We start from the raw sequence: 17,478 nt of genomic DNA, 5'->3' as shown, positions 1-17,478 counted from the left end.
ATACCTCTTCAAACACGACCTTCCGAGTGCCCATACCATATACCTTCAAATAAAACCTGCTAGTGCCCACTCATCCTTGGACGTGTACACAATTCAGACGACCGAGGAGCTGAAACCATCTCCAGCCAACCACAGTAAACCACGTCCAGACAGGTCTGTACATGCTCACATCAAAACCATCCACTCTGTACACCTGGCAATGCTCTCAAAAGCAAAACCTTCACACACACCATGCACACGTATGTACACATTACCAACTCCTATTTTGTCCACACAACGCCTATGCCCTGGACAGGGCGAAGGTGGAGTGGGGCTGGACGAGCGCAGTGGATCATCCTTCGGGTTGGGGAAGACCGCATTGGCTTCCTCAACTTCTACGCCCCTAAAGGGGCGACCGGGAGAGCTGAGTTCTGGAGCACCATTAGGCAGTCCCTCCCCATGGCAGACCATTGGTGCCTAGGGGGGGATTGCAACATGCTGGAGGATGCAGAGGACAGGATGGGGGGCAGCCTCTCGCTGCCTGGGAGGAACTAGTGCTGCAGGTGAGAGGCCAGGATCCGTGGACCCTCTCGGAGTTTGGCAGGTTGCAGGGGAGTTTATCTTTCTCGCGCTCGGTTAGACGGGCCACAGGAGTTAACCTTTCCCGCATCGACAGGTTTTACATTGATGAGTGGGCTTGCGATAGAGGTGGCACTGTGGGTATACTAGCAGGCTCCTCGTTTTCAAACCACTTTCCAGTGCTTCTCCAGATCGAGGACGCTACGAGAGGAGAGCGAGGCCAAAGCGTCCAGATTCCAGATTGTCTCATAGAGGAGCCCGAGATTGCGACCAGAGTTGAGCAGGTCTGGCAGGAGCTTCAGTTCACGAGAGGATCGGCAGCCAGCGATCTTGACAGGGGTTTGCAGGAGATCAGTAGGATGCTCAGACAGGCTGCCCTGGACCGCCGTCTGGAGGCTTTCGGAGAGCAGGAGATGAGCCTGCGGAGGAGTCTAGCTTCCCTTCAGAGACTTCAGGAGAGGGATCCTACGAGCCCTTGGATTTCAGAGCAGATGGAGTCAGCTCGCACAGAGATCAGATCCATCGAGGAGAGGAGGGTGGAGTTCCGATTCCATGCTCGGGCTTCTTTTTGGACACAGGCTGGAGACAGAGTGACTCGAGATTTCTTTGAGGCCACAGGGCCTCGCTTCAGATGAGAGGGTCTCAAGCGTCTTCGGCGGGCTGATGGCGAGGTAGTGGTGGATCCCCCCAGGGTTCGGGCGATCGCCACAGATTTTTACAGGGATCTGCTCTCTGCTGAGCCAGGAGATGACAGGGTGAGAGAGGCTCGGGAGGCAGTCTGGAGCTTCACAAGACCGGTTGTGCCGGCCCATTTGCAGCACTCCCTTCTCTCCCCCTTCTCGGATACGGAACTGGAGGCGGCTCTTCAGGCACTTCCTCGGGGCAAATGCCCAGGAGAGGACGGTCTCTCAGTGGCTTTCTTCCAGAGGTACTGGGGTCTCTTGCATAGGGGTTTCAGATTGGCATTCCAGGAGATCATGGAGTCGGGAGACATGCCGGACAGCATGGCAGAGGGGTTGATTCACTTGATCCCCAAAGAGGGAGGAGACAGACTGGAGATTAGACAGTGGAGACCGATCACCTTGCTAGGCACGGCCTACAAGGTCCTAGCTAAGGCGATCAGCAGGCGGCTTCAGCCTCACCTTCCGGACGTCATCCACTCCACGCAGACAAGCTTCATCCAGGATAGGAGCATCTTGGATGACATGTTCTCTTTCTGGGAGGCTACGGCTTTGGCTAGATTTCGGCAGGAGGATCTGGCAGTGCTCCTTCTCGACTTCGAGAAGGCATATGATCGGGTGGACTGGGCCTTCTTGGAAGGCACTATGGAGAGGATGGGCTTCCCCCCTCAGTGGATCCGTGGGGTCTCTGCACTCTACACATCGGCTCATAGCCAGGTGCTGATACAGGGCGTGCGCACGGAGAGAGGTTCCAGCTCTCGCGCTCGGTGCGGCAGGGGTGCCCCTTGGCGCCCTTTCTTTTTCTTTTTGTGGCGGAGGCCATGAGCACTTTCTTGACAGCACAAGATACAGGTTTGCGGGGCCTCCAGCTCCCCATCCGCACCTCGGAGGAGCTCCTAGACTCGGAGTTTGTGGATGACACTGCTGTCTATCTTCAGGGAGGGGAGGAGAACCTCCGCCGCTTCGCCTCAGCCATGGACAGGTTTTGCAGAGCTTCGGGCGCTTTGATCAACTAGCACAGGTCGTGTGGGTTGTGGGTCAGTTCTGTGCCCCCCCCGGCTTGGAGGCGAGTTGATGGGTTTAAGTGGCTGCCCCCCGGCACTACAGTGCGCTATTTGGGATGCTATGTGGGCATTGACATATCTCCGGAGCAGCAGATAGCCCCCCTTCTTCTAAGCATTCGGAAGAAGCTTCTGTATTGGAGTACCGCTCGTTTATCTCTGGCTGGCCGAGTGGTTGTGGCCAACCAGGTTCTGCTTGCTACCATGTGGTACATCACTTCTTGCTGGGCCTTCTCTCGGGCGTGCATTGGCCAGGTGCAGAGGCTCATCAGGAACTTTCTTTGGTCCGGTGGCGACGGGCGGCCCGCCAGGGCCAAGGTGGCATGGGCTGTGATCACTCAGCCGAGGGAGAGAGGCGGCCTGGGCATAGTTGATCCTATTTGTTGTTGGAATTAGGGTTGCAGGAATGCACACACAACTTCAAGAAGATGAGGAAGCTTGAGCACAACACAGTAGTGTATTATGAGTGCCAAAAATGAAAGATAACAAGCCCTAGAAGATAATGGGCGTATATACAATGCACGGGGGAAAAAACCTCCTAGTGAGGGAAAAAGTGCCCCGGCGGTCCTAAGTGTGTTCACACACATCACTACTATAATATGGTAACAAATCCCCCCTGGAGTGATGCGGTGAACAAGAGCTAGCACTCATGTATAGGGAAGTGTCTAGCTATGTGGACGAATCCACAAAAGGGAGTAAGCCCAAAGCTTTGCGAAAAGCTTCGAACTTCTCACGAGGCAGAGCCTTTGTGAAAAGGTCTGCAAGGTTATCCTGTGTTGGCACATAAGCCAAACTGATCTCTCCTGCAGAGAGTCTCTCCCTGACATAATGGTAGTGCACCTCAATGTGCTTCGTACGAGCATGGAACACTGGGTTCCGCGCAACTGCCAATGCGCTCTGACTGTCAGTGAAGATGGTGGTGGCAGATGGCTGCCCAACACCCAAATCAGCCATAAGGCGTCTGAGCCACACACACTCAACCGTAGCTGTGAAAGCTGCCCTGTACTCAGCTTCACAACTAGAAGTGGCCACAGTAGGCTGCTTCTTGCTCAACCATGATATGCATGAGCTTCCAAGCATGAAGCAAAAACCACTCGTGGACACGCGTGTGTCATAACAACCAGCCCAGTCAGAATCTGAAAAAACATGTAAATCTGGCGGCAATGATCCCCCCTTGGGATAAAACAACCCAAGATGCCGAGTACCACTCAAATAGCGAAAGATACGCTTCACTGCCTGCCAATGCTTAATGCCTGGGCTATGCATAAATCTGCTCACCTGTGAGACTGCAAACTGAATGTCTGGCCTCGTAATGCATACATAAATGAGGCAACCAACAGCTGTCTGATAGAGTGTGACATCAAAGTGATCTCCAGCATCATGAAGACTCAACTTCAAACCTGTCTCCATTGGAGTAGCAATAGGCTTGCAGTCTTCAAGGCCAAATCTCCGCAACAATGTTTCAATATACTTTGTCTGACACAAAGCAATACCTCCATCATACTGCTTAAATTGTATCCCCAAATAATGATGCAAATGCCCCAAATCTGACATCTCAAAAGAGACATTCAAATCAGCCTTAAAATCAGCAATATGACTCTCATTTGGTCCTGTGAGCAGCATGTCATCGACATAGAGAGCAATGATTAGATGTACACCATCCACACGTTTAACATACAAAGTGCTTTCTGTTGGACTATTCTGAAACCCATGTGCAGTCAAATATGCATGTATTTTTTCATACCAAGCTCGTGGAGCTTGCTTTAAACCATATAAAGCCTTTTTTAACCTGCACACTTTGTTTTCCTGCCCTCTTTGAACAAAACCACGAGGCTGCGATACATACACCTCCTCATGCAAATCTCCATTTAAGAACGCAGTCTTTATGTCCAGCTGATGTACATTCCAACCATTATGAGCTGCTAATGCACAGATGCTACGAACAGTGGTCATACGACATGTGGGAGCAAAAGTCTCATCAAAATCAATGCCCTTCTCTTGAGCATAACCTTTTGCAACAAGCCTAGCCTTATGGCGATCCACTGTGCCATCAGGCTTACGCTTCAATTTGTATACCCACTTAGTGCCAATGGCCTTCTTGCCAGGGGGCAAGTCACATAAAGACCATGTACTATTCTTCATAATAGCATCGTATTCTGCTTGCATAGCAGCCATCCAATTTTCTGAACTTTGTGCCTCATCAAATGAAACAGGCTCACTTTCATCGCACATACTAGAAACAGCCAATGCATAACAATCTGACGCATAAGAGGCACCATGAGAGCCAGAACGAGTGCGACTAGACAAAGGGGCATCCAACTTGCTGTCACGCAAAGTCTGCACCAGCCATCTAGGCATGTTCCTAGAGCCCTCAATCTCTTGTCTCTCATCCTCAAGTGCATCATGCACATCTGCATCAGATATAGGCTGATCTGTGCCATCATTTAAAACCTGCATAGGCTGAAAAACTGCCTCATGAGGTATTGCACTTGACTGTGCACCACTGAAAAGAGGCAACAATGTATCATAGACATCACGTGAGCTGATATCTGTCTCCTTAGTACATGAAACCAAGGGCTGAACTGCATCTTCCACAAATACAACATCACGGCTAACCAAAATGCGCTTTGTCTGTGGATGATACAAACGATAGCCTTTGCTCTCAGCACTATATCCAACAAAAATACATTTGACAGCTTTGTCATCCAATTTTCTGCGATGTTGCACAGGCACTAATGCATATGCCAGGCAACCAAAAACACGTAAATGGCCAACAGATGGCTTGCGGCTATGCCAAGCCTCATATGGAGTGACAACCTGTAATGCTTTGGTGGGACACCTGTTTAGTACATAAGTGGCACACATGACAGCCTCAAGCCAAAAACCATGTGGTAGACTTTGACTCTTAACCATACATCTTGCCATTTCCATGAGAGACCTGTTTTTTCTCTCAGCCACACCATTTTGCTGTGGTGTATACGGCACTGTACATTGGTGTTTTATCCCACGCTCAGCCAGAAATGCATTAAATTCTGAAGACATATACTCCCCCCCTCGATCTGAACGGAGGGTGCCCATCTTACTTTCTGACACATTTTCAGCCATAACCAAAAACTGTTTGAAGCACAAAAACACTTCGGACTTTGCCTTCAAAGGATATACCCATGCATGCCTGGTAAAATCATCAATGAAAGTCACGAAGTAAAGGTAGTTTCCAAATGATGGAGTTTGCATGGGACCACAAACATCACTGTGAACAAGCTGCAATCTGCGTTCAGCTCTCACTGATCCATCTTTGGGAAAGGAAGCACGCTGCATTTTACCCAATATGCAGCCCTCACAAACATGCTTGACAGGTGCCTCAAGCTTAGGCAAAGAAGACACCATTTCAGATTTCTGCAGGCGCAGCAAACTTGCAAAATTCAGATGACCAAAACGTGCATGCCACAGTTTTGCATTTGAAATAGCCTGCGTATCCATAATAGCACATGCTGAATCCTCTACACATTTGCCATCCATATTGAGCTTATACAGCCCTCGACATAGTGAACCAGATGCTACAATGATGTCACCACAAGAGAGATCATGAACAGTACATCTGTCATCCACAAATTTTACAACCAAACCTGTTTTGGCAAATGCGGAGACTGACAGCAGATTCTTTTTGATCCCTGGCACATACAATGCATCAAAAAGTGTAAAGGTGTTGCAATTTGCAACATTCAGCACAATCTGTCCAACTCCTTTAACGGGATAAGAGGAGTTATTGGCACAAGTGACAGTATTCCCTGTGGGAGCAGACTCAAGGAAAGTGAATAAACTGCGCTGCGAGGTGATATGCTTAGTGGCACCACTGTCAAAGTACCATACATCTGAATCTACTGCAGACATACATGTGTCATGCAAAGATGGGTCATAACTGCACTGCGCATTGAATGCCCATTCTGTATCTTGAACAACATTAGCAGATTCATTGTTAGAAGGAGAGGCATCTGCAACAGCCATACCAGCCTCTTTCTTCTTAGCCTCTTTCACAGCCAGCTTAGGACACGCTTTGATGACATGATCATTTCCCTTACAGTACTTGCAAAATGTCTTCTGTTTGTCACCCTTCTTCTCATCTTTGTCTTCCTTCTTTGGTTGCGCAGCATTTGCAGATTTCTGCTTACTAGAAGAAAAGCCAGCTTTACCTTTCCCGCTTCTCTGACTAGCAACGAAAGCTTGATCTGCGACACGCATAATATTCCTGTTTTGCCTTGACTGGTCTTCTTGCAACAAAACAGAAACTAACTCCTCAAATGATAAGGCATTGGGATTGCCTTTCATCATCAAGCGAAGAGTGGAAGCAAAACCCTGATAAGAATCTGGTAGACCATTCAAAACAGTCTGCACAAGTGAACTGTCTGACAGGATTTCATCTGCAGAAATGAGCTGCTCTTTGAAATCCTTGATCTTTGTCAAAAAGCTATCCATAGAATCACCTTCGTTCATATGCTCACTCTCCAACTGTTTTCGGAGGTAAGCAACACGAGCCTCATTTCTTGCCTGATACAATGTGGCAAGTACATCCCAAGCATCCTTAGAAGTCCTGCAGGAGCGAATATGTGGGATAATGGTACGTTTGACAGACAGCGCAATCAAGGCATGAGCCTGCGCATCTCTACCATCCCAACGAATCTGCTCTGCTGAAAGTGGTGGTTCTCGAACAGCTGCTACAGCACTTGTGCCTGCACCATCATCAACAGTACCTGTTTCTGATGTGTTTGCAGCATTCCCAGCCACAATAGGACGTGCATCAATACCCTGCACAATGTTCCATAACCCCTTTGCTACCAATACATGTCGCATCATATATGCCCACAATGGATAGTTGGTGCCATCCAACTTATCCTCAGCAGCCAACATGCGGAATACATCATTGTTGTCAGCCATGGCCAATGACTGTACTACTAGATGTAAATGCTGTCTGTAAGAGGTAAACCTGTATAAAATCGACCTGTGCTATGTAGCACAGCCCAAAACAGACGAATGGGCACCTGTCCTGCAGATTTTAATCTTGACAGAAAATCTGCACAGTAGGACGATTTTGCCTGCGTAGTACTTGGAATGCAAAAACGGAGGGCGAAATGACTTCAGATCAAAATTCTGAAACGAACAAGCCCTACGGGCTATCCCACGGCATATACTAACCTGCAGACGCTCGTGAAACCTCGTCGCAATCGGAGGAGATGAAGCGGCAGGTGCCGGTGATGCTGCCCGGGAGGAGGAAGCCTGCTCTGATACCAATTGTTGGAATTAGGGTTGCAGGAATGCACACACAACTTCAAGAAGATGAGGAAGCTTGAGCACAACACAGTAGTGTATTATGAGTGCCAAAAATGAAAGATAACAAGCCCTAGAAGATAATGGGCGTATATACAATGCACGGGGGAAAAAACCTCCTAGTGAGGGAAAAAGTGCCCCGGCGGTCCTAAGTGTGTTCACACACATCACTACTATAATATGGTAACATTTGTCAGAGCCGAGCTTTGCTTGGCAAGTTGGTGGTTCGTGGCCTCCTACCAGGCGCTGAGCCGTGGAAGGAGTTTCTTGTTTCCAGGATTCTCAGCTGCACTCCTTCTCTTAGCGGCCCCTGGACCCCCAGCATCAGGTGGATCTTTACAGAGCAGCGATCCAGAGGAGTGGGCCTTGGCTTCGAGGAGCGTTTTGCAGCTAGCCTTCTGAGGGCCTGGGAGCATCTGAGGCCGTCACTCTTCCAGACTCCCCCGGGCACCGATGAGGAGCGCCTGAGGCAGCCATTGATCTGGAACCCCTTGATCCGACTTCCCAGTGGTAATATGGTTGGATCGCGATCTCACGTGTCGTGGGGCCCGTTGAGCTCCGGCCCAGCCCAGTCCCTAGACGACTGGATATGTTTTCAGCAGCTGCCTCTAGAGGTTCAGGAGAGGAGACTCAGCGGGATGAGGGGCAGAGAGTTGATGAGGTAGGACATTGAGGCGGCCATCCCCCGGGAGTGGCGGACTCCAGTACAGGACCCTCCACCTCCACAGTGGATGGGCGTCTTTACTCGGCATGAGATCCTTCTAGCGGTCTGCGGCTCGCCCCACTCACCTTCGAGGTGGGAGAGGGAGGCCAGCTTCAAAGGACCCGACTAGATTTGGATGAGTTCCAGGGTTGTATCTTTCAGAGGGTGCGGGTGGTCGGCTTTCATCAGAGACAGTGGCATGTAGACCCCTCAGAGACAGTGGCATGTAGACCCCTCACCGGCCTCGATAGGGGAGGACTATTCTTGGAGATTATGGGCTTGGGACAGCAGGCCTCTTATTCGCCTTCAGTGGGATCCAGGCGAGTGGCTTTGGCGAGATCCCTATTCGGCCCCTACCAGCCCAGGCACCCCCTTTTTTCAGTACACAGCGAGGCTGGGGCGGCGGATCCAGAGGCACAGGATAGCGGGCACCCCGGCGGCGGCCGAGCATTGGCGGCGACAGGGGCTCTCCCCTGCCTTCCTTAGGGACTTCTGGCAGCGCCTTTGGGCCAGCTTCCGGCCCCGGAAGGTGACGCTTTTTCTCTGGCTTACAGCGCATAGAGGACTGGCTGTGGGGGCTTGGCTAGCTTTTGGCAGACACCCAGCGTCCTGCCCTCGGTGCGGCCATGCACAGGAGTCGCAGCGGCACTGCTTATGGGATTGCCCCCCACAGGCACAGCAGGTCTGGCAGCGCGCTCTCAGGATGGTTTTTGCAGGCTCGCCAGGTGAGATGATGGTGACGTGGGGTGCGGTGGCTTGGGCCACGGACAGCGGCCCGGCCCTTGGATATGAGGACGTCCCTGGCAGTGTGACCATCCAGGTCTCTGACAGGGCGATGGCGGTGGTTCCGACGCCAGATTTCTCTTCGGCAGTCTCCCAGGAGGGGGACGGGCACAGATGGGAGATGATCAGCAGCATGACGGCTTGGCACATATGGAGAGCCCGATGCAGGGAGGCCCCAGACCGCCAGGCGACTCCACCGGCGGAGGTCATACAGGCCCTCTGGGTGGACATCATTCACACCTTGAGAGGACACTGGTGGGGGAAACTTCAGGGCGACTCGGATCGCATGAGAGGTCGCCGCAAGGCGTTCCTCCGCACTTGGCAGCCTGGCCCTTTCCTCATCGCGAGGGGCGAGGATGTCACTTGGCACTACAGGCCTCCAGTTTGGCTCTTCTCACCTCCCGCATGTACTACTAGGTAGCCCCCCCCAGAGAGCGGCCAGCCACGGGGGTGGAGCTCCGGTGTTCACTGTGTTTATTATCCCTCCTTGTAAGGTGAGCTTTGTAGCCTTATGGCATTTTCTCATTAACTAATAGAAGGATCGTTTTTCCAAAAAAAAAAAAATCTTTTGATGACAGATCCTGTCCTACAAGACAGTTTGTTATCACAATTGATTACTCAGCCATCCAGAAAGCTTTTAATCTTTAAACTTGAGCATTTAAGCAATTACCTTGTTCAGATTTTGTGTTACACTCGATAAAACTGGAGCACAATCAGACAGAAAGTCCTGTTCCACTTTCAAAACCGCAGATCTATAGACAGCAAGGACTTCAGCTATGCCGTTGGCCAAGGCTCGAGTATAAACACTGGCTAATTTTTTTGAGCTTTTTATGTCCAAAGAATCGTGTCCAAAACACCCATAAGGAGATTGTATCCATCCAAGGTTCGAAGACTGCACTGAGAAGATGTCAAGTTCATGATAAAAGAAGCCAAGACGTAGGAGGCGCTCCAAAATTTTCCTGCCAAAATGCACCCTCTAAACTCAATATGTACTTTTATAATACACTGGTTTGACAGTCTTATCCTCTTGCCTAGATTAAAGAATACAGAACAATACACACTATCTTGCAATATGTTTTGAGAGAAGAAAATGCCTCTTTACTTAGTTTAGGTGTCATGAAGCCTGAGAACATCCAACCTGAACAGCTTCCTTACGCTAGAATAATGATTTTAAACGGTATTGTGATTTGACAGTCTTGTCCTCTTGCCTAGATTAAAGAATACAGAACAATGCACACTATCTCGCAATATGTTTTGAGAGAAGAAAATGCCTCTTTACTTAGTTTAGGTGTCATGAAGCCTGAGAACATCCAACCTGAACAGCTTCCTTACGCTAGAATAATGATTTTAAACAGTATTGTGATTTCTTATGTTTGATAAGAAATAGTAAATTCGCAAAGTAGCCACCATGAAATGCAGCACCTCACACAGTTTTACGAGGGAAGGCCTACAATCAAAGGCTACACCTGATCTATAACAAAGTTGACACTAGTTGAACATGAGTCATTCTCCTTGACATATGGAACGAATCAAAGGCGTATTTGTCTGTGTTATAGATTTCAACAAACTCATTGTTAGGCTGAAAAAAAGTGTCTTCCATGGTGTAGGCCCCATCTCCGTGGTGTATGCCCCACTGCTGTAATAACTACACAAAGAAATACTGACACACTCTGCAATGAAGAGGTTGCAATAAAAACTATATATATTTCTGCTTAAGGGTTCAGATTAAAGGAGGCTTGTACAAGGGACTGTTGTGGCTGAATTACAAGAGAGAGACTGTCACAAAACAAAGACTGGGACTGTAGGGCTTCTGTGTGATCTGAATACTAGAAAGATCTGGAACTAATGATTACAATCTAGGCTTCACAGCTGTTTTAATGCTAATGACCCCTTCAATTACGCAGATCAGGTGCTAGTCGATAGCCTCATGCTGATCATGGGCTGGTCCAACTCATCTGCTGGCTGATCCGACTCATATGCCTGGTCTGATTGTCTGCCTCCCTGCCCACGTGACTATCTGCCATCCTACGTGGCCTGTCCACCTATCTAGCCGCCCGTCCAACGTGCCCACACTGCCTGTGCACGTAACACATGGAACGTGCTATGCATGAAATTAACATTGACCTGTATACATATAGTTGTCTCCTCACTATGCTAGGGCAAAGCGGACAAATAACAGAGAAACCGTCATCTTAGGAGTGCTCTCTACCCACAACTTTATATCATCCCACATTTAGAGTACTCTATCCACATTTACAGTATCATCCTTCCTTTCAATAGTGCTCTCTTTGTCCCTTTGATCATGTTGCTCTTAATGAGCAAAATTAGTAATTTATTAGTCATGTTGCTCATGATGAGGGTGATGAGCAAAAGGTGGACAAATTACAGAGATATTGTCACTTAATGTATCATTAAAGTCTTTTTAGTAGTGCTCTCTACTCCACTTTTAGAGTATTCTATCCGCATTTATGGTACTATCCTTCCTTTCAATAGTACTCTGTTTGTCCCTTGAACCTCTGACAAATGTGTACTCTATAATACGTCTCTAAGGTTCTTATCTTTCTTCTCGTTTCAAAGTTTTTGAGGTTGATTACAACCCTTCATTTGCTGACAAGAATGAGACTAACTTACTGTTTCAAAAACAGCAGGTGATAAAATGCCTGCTACATTTTTAGTTTTTGCGCATGCCTCCGTATTTACAGACACCGTTGTCCACAAATCGCTTTACGCAGACGATGTCCTCCTCATTCAGACACAGCAACAGGCCTCCAGAGACACATATCAACATTACAAGCCTTTTGTGACAGTCAGGACATGAAGCTCAGCCTTGGCAAGGCAAGATTATGATCTTCAATACTAGTGATGCACATCTCCAGCATGGGTCATTCACCTTTGCTGGCGAACAGGTTGAGATGTTCACATCCTATGCATACCTAGGATGCATCTTCACAGGGACCCAATTCAGCACAAAACCGGCAGCTCAAGCCCAGTGGGCTAGAGAGCAAGCATCATTGGTGAGATTGGAGAGGGAGCGTTTCCAAGCGCACTTTCAGCAAGTCCACACAAAATCTCTCTTCTTTGACTCACTAGTCACACCAGCAGCACTATATGCAGGAGCATTCTAGGAAGTAGATTACAAAGGATCCAATTGGGCTGGATTTGAGAGATTACAAGTCATGATGCTCTCTCGTATGGTCCAAGGGAAGAGTAGCACACCGCATGACGTCATTCTAGCAACTCCCTTGCACATGGACATCAAACACCAAGATGATGGCAATGACAACTCACCTCCCAACCATAGCTCTTGTGGAGCACCCCCACGCTATGAGGCTAGACCAGCACCTAAACCTCACTCCTCGTCAAGCCACGGTGTCCCATAGCACCACAGCCCACCCCTCTGAGGTGTGCGGCTAAAGCTCAAGGTCTAGGCCTTGCTTGGGTCTCAATACCTTTATAAGGGATGTGCACTTATGAGCCAATAACTCACTTAAATAGGCTTGGCGCTAATAATAAAGCAACAAACCACACTTATTAATATTTAGTTATAATAGGCTTTCACATTAACCCCCACCTAAAAAGCCCCTATAAGCCACTTATTCCTTGTGCATCCCTTCCCAGACTGCCCTAGGTACAAGCCTAGAATCAATATACATACCAGTTGTTACAGCCAATTGGTTCCGTAACATTATCCCTCCTTAACTCTAGACCCCCCACTTATATGTTGTAGTGGTAGCTAGTCAAAAGGATAGGAAACAACTCCTTAGAGATTCTATAATCTCATAAGAGTTCTCAAATTTCAGTATGACTTCTCTACCTATTTGTCATCTCTAGAACATTCTTGTTCCTAAGCGCAAACTCATAAATATCCAAAATCGGTTCCAGTTTCACTAGAACATACTAAGTCCACTACTCGAGTTAACACATCTCTTCACATGTCCATTTTACCAAGGAAGGAATTTGTAAAATCTTCCACCTTTAAATCGTCAAGAATTTAGAGATAAATCAGCTGAATGACCTTGGATGTAGGCTTAGCTTGTTACTAAGCTATGCCATGACTTATCTTCTCACAACCTCCAATTCTATGAGAAAGTCAACTACATCTCTAAGTCTATCAATTATTAAACTCGTGGTTTAAGACCAAAGTTCCAAACACAGTTTCGCAAATTGGAAATTAATCTCTCAAACCAAGTTATATCCCCAATCACTACTATGTTCCATACCGCGAGAGTGAAAAAGGTATAGACATGCTTTTCAAGATTCAGCCATGATTTACTTAACTTATGTCCGGATAAATGTTCACATCCAAGATCACTTCTACCACTTGATAATCCAAAGATTATCTTACCGACTAACAAATCGACAAACGAACTTATTGAATCCTTGGTCTTGGTCAGGCTACCCTTTTCTTTGCCTTTCTATTGCCCCTGTTTTTTTGTCCCAAACTTCAAACTCTCTTGCATCTCGAGGGTTGTAGCAAGACAAACCGCATCTAAAAGATCACACGGCCGATGCACATGAATATTTGCGTGCAAAGATGATGTCAAACCATTAACAAACCGCTCAACCTGCTCCAACTGTCAGACGGTCCTTGGAAGCATCAGCAAAAGCTTCTAGAAATGAGCGGGATAGTCGTTGATCGATTCGCCATGTTTCTGCATAAAACAATCCCATTGATTCTTCAATTCACACTCGTAATCTAGGAGAATAAGCTACTTCAAGACTACCTTGCAGCAATCTTGAAGCAAGTCACGGAGTGGTGCCTAAGGTGGTCTTCCCACCACAAGAGTCGTCAATGCTGTCCGCATCAAATGGAGCTGAAAAATATATGAACCATTTACTCCTGTCAATGTGGCACCCATCTCGCGAGTCCAGTTGGTGATGACTTCTTTTTCCATCTTCCTGTTGAACTTGGGAGACTTCAGAAGCTTCATTGATTGGGCTCGTTCCTCACGAGGCATGGAGGAAGAACCTAGCAAACCAGTAGTCCCCCGACGTTGAGCCGGTTAAGGCGAGCAGGAACTATCCAAAGAATCCAGTGGAGAGGGACTCTGCGAAGTAGACCATCAGTGACACGAACGGCGTCTCTCCTACGGGCTACGTGCAAGTGTAGGATGATGACTGCCAAACTTGGAGTGAAGCTCATTCAATGCATCCTTGCCTACATCCAAAGGAGTGAAATCCTCCTCCAAAAAGTTTTGCCGCTTTGTCCTCAGAATTGTCCAATACTTGCTCCAAAGCACGGACCCTTGTGGATCACAGATCCAAAATACTAGTAGGTGCTCAAGGTGCCGACTCCATCCTGTCGAGGCGGGCAGATATAGCCCTCCAATTTAGCCACATGTGGGTCCATGGGTCCCTTCTTGCCGAAAAGCAAATCAATGAGTTGTGAATCCATGATAAAAATCAAGCGATCAAGGACCGGGTGAGGGGTTTCGGCCCTACGCAATGAGGTAGGGGTTTGGACGACAAAGGCACAGTGTACCCCAAATAACCCACAAGCAATGAAGAGAACCCAAATATTCACTTTTCTCAAACCCAAACTTGTGCACTCCTAGAATCTAAGTGCTCCACACTATCCAAGCAGTCAACACACATGGATGTCTCGATGTGCCCTACGTACTCGTAGGTGTGTCACAACAGTGAATACAAAGAAATATTAACATCCACACACACTACAAAAGTTGCTCCACACATGAATCATCTCAAACCTTGACCTCGCTCCTTGCCCAGCCACGGCGTCCATACCACCATAGCCCACCTCTCCAACGTCAGAGGTGTGCGGCTAGAACTCAAGGTCTAGGCCTTTCTTGGGTCTTGATCCCCCTATGAGGGATGTGAAGTTATGAGTCAATAACTCACTTATATAGACTTGGGGCTAATAATAAAGCAAGAAAGCACACTTATTAATATTTACAGGTATAAATAGGTGTTGCATGCAGAGAAGCCTTGCTGTACTGATCCACAGTCCTAAGCCTGATTAAGAACATTGATGATAATTTAAGATGATTAAGACAGAGGAGAGAGAAGAAGAGAGAGATCGGTGTCAAGGTTTTCTTTTAATCATATGGTACAAAAAGGTTGCTTTAATGCTTGTACATGACTTAGGCCTTGGTCAGCCCCAAGGGGTTGACCTTCTGGCCCCATTCTACATGCTTCTACTGATGACTAATGATGTATTATTGAATGTACTTGATGAATGAATGAATGATTAACTTCATGCTTATATATATGTTGGGGAAGCTGGTCGGCCAGTGCTAACTGCTGTCAGCCTACTTTGTGGACAAAAATTCATGCTTTTCTCCTTTAAATGCTGTGTTTCGCTAACTGCTTTGCCCACGCCTAATGCCACGCATACTGAGACATAGCCGCCTGCTGCCTTGACTTCCTGCTGGCTGCCGACTAACTACTGCAGGCTGCTGACAGGTCATCAAGCCCTTTTGATGCTTTAGATGATGGTGGTACTTCCAATGCTAATGATAATGACACTATTGTCCTACATGCTATCTACCTGATGCTAATTGCCCACTAATCTTGCAAGGATTAAGATCGTTCGTCCATAGGGTTAGCCATGGCACGGGCATGCACGTGGCATTCCCTTCTGCTAAACTTGATGACGGGGTGGACACTCTGTCATCCTTCCCCCCTAGACTTCTAACTTTAAACTGCTCTATTGACTTTGACTTTTACTTAACTGACTTTGACTGATCTTTTTGTCTAAACACCTTCACTCACGATCTCCACTTCCAAGCCTTGCTGAAGAACTGAGCACCTATTCAACTGTTGTCCCCATGCCTACTTTCCCTTACCTTAACACAGCGTCGACTCACCTACCGGAACTGATCCTGCTTGTTGCTAGGCCCTTAGACTAATCTAAGAGCTTAATGATGTACTGGTTCTACGTACATACCCTCATGAAATGCTTCCTCTAGCTTCGCCTGTTGCAAACCACTCCATCTGTTACCCTACTGCAGTCTTCTGTTGGACTTGTGCACCTTCCTTGGGACTATGCTTAGTGGCTGAGCTTGAATGCTCTGATACCAATGTTGCATGCACTGACGTTGATTGTGGGGTAACGCACAACAGGGTCTTCTTTATACCTTTATGTGGTGAGAATCTTTGCATCCAAATTCAAAAAGTAGAGAGAGAAGAGAATGAGAGAGTGAAGTAGACGACACCTTATTGGGTCCCAAATACCCACCAAAGCCCGCCCCCCCCCCCCCCCCTGCAAGCAGGAGTATTTGCTTATATTATTCTTTGAAGAATGTTGTACAATGCTTGAGTAAACAAGCGATATGACTGCCCAACGCAAGGATGAGGAAGACCGTACGTCGGCTAAGTATCCACCAATCCAAGGCACTGCAAAAGACTCCTCGGGCCACTTATGCAAGTCCAAATATCTGTAGGACTGCACATATGCTGGTTGAATACTGAAGAGGTACTTCAATGTTTGCCTAGAGAAGAATGGATGCTGAACTGCTGCTTGTACTTTGCTGAATTACTGAATGAATAATGAGGATTTGAGGCCCGAGGGCTTGCTTTTATATGCCCTCAAGAGAGCTGGTCGGCCAAGGAATGCTGTCGGCCAGTTTCTCTTGGAAAAAATTAGCATAAAATGCTCTTAAAATCAGAGCTTCGCTGGATTGACCATGCTAGATGGCTGGCCGCCTGCAAATGGTCCACTACCTGCTGCTGGTGTGTTTCAGACCCGGCCGACTGGAGAATGTATACCATATATGATGTCGGTCTGCTGTATATGCTAGCCAACTGGGGTAAGACTGCTCCGGAGACCTGCGGGCTGGCCCATACTGCTGTCCAAGGCTGTGAACAGCCCTTGGACAGGCAAATGAAGCCAAGGGCCTCCCCTTTAGCTGGCCCAAAAGCATGCAATGCTTATGCTTATGATCCTAATGCATGCCTAGCTACGGCTAGGCTTCTACATGCATTAATCTGATGAATTCTCCAAGTGTGTTAAGAGGACTGACTCTCGACTGACCTCTATGGCTCAAAGACTAACCTACATAGCTCATGCCTGACTGTCCCTGGACTAAGGACTCACAATGGGGTCATGGCGTACAACAAATATTCCTATAAAAAGGTACTACTTCTGTACAAAATGTTGCACTGATGATCATGCCAATGTGTCACTATGTCCCCCAGTGCAGGGTGCACGTGACATTCCGTCCTGCTTAACTTGGCGGCAAGTTCAGGGCTTCCAAGTAGTCTACCAACAACCGGGGTGTAACATGCAGCGGAAGTCTTCGTTTTGGAGAATCCTGTCACACAAATGCTCACACCGTCTTCTATATCCTGAGTTTCGCGAGTTTAGCAATCCACTTTAATACTTCAAAATTATAAGAGATATGAGAGAGAG

The 17,478-nt window shown here is 47.7% G+C and overlaps 1 protein-coding gene across 3 annotated transcripts in view; it reads right to left on the bottom strand.

Moving 5' to 3' along the window:
* The window catches only part of GCP4 (GAMMA-TUBULIN COMPLEX PROTEIN 4), a 155,837-nt gene that overhangs the window by 93,992 nt on the left and 44,367 nt on the right, over positions 1 to 17,478 (bottom strand). For all 3 annotated transcript variants that reach the window (XM_086789781.1, XM_086789783.1, XM_086789782.1), the window contains exon 2: positions 9,778 to 10,066. In XM_086789781.1, coding sequence (XP_086645907.1) covers positions 9,778 to 10,066 — 289 coding nt within the window. The remainder of the gene's footprint in view (positions 1 to 9,777; positions 10,067 to 17,478) is intronic.

Source organism: Cibotium barometz, chromosome 54 (assembly GCF_041138505.1).
Source record: "Cibotium barometz isolate CiBa-2024 chromosome 54, ASM4113850v1, whole genome shotgun sequence".
Taxonomy (NCBI): Eukaryota; Viridiplantae; Streptophyta; class Polypodiopsida; order Cyatheales; family Cibotiaceae; genus Cibotium; species Cibotium barometz.
The sequence above is the reverse complement of the archived record's forward strand: the minus strand, read 5'-3'. Positions and strand labels throughout refer to the sequence as shown.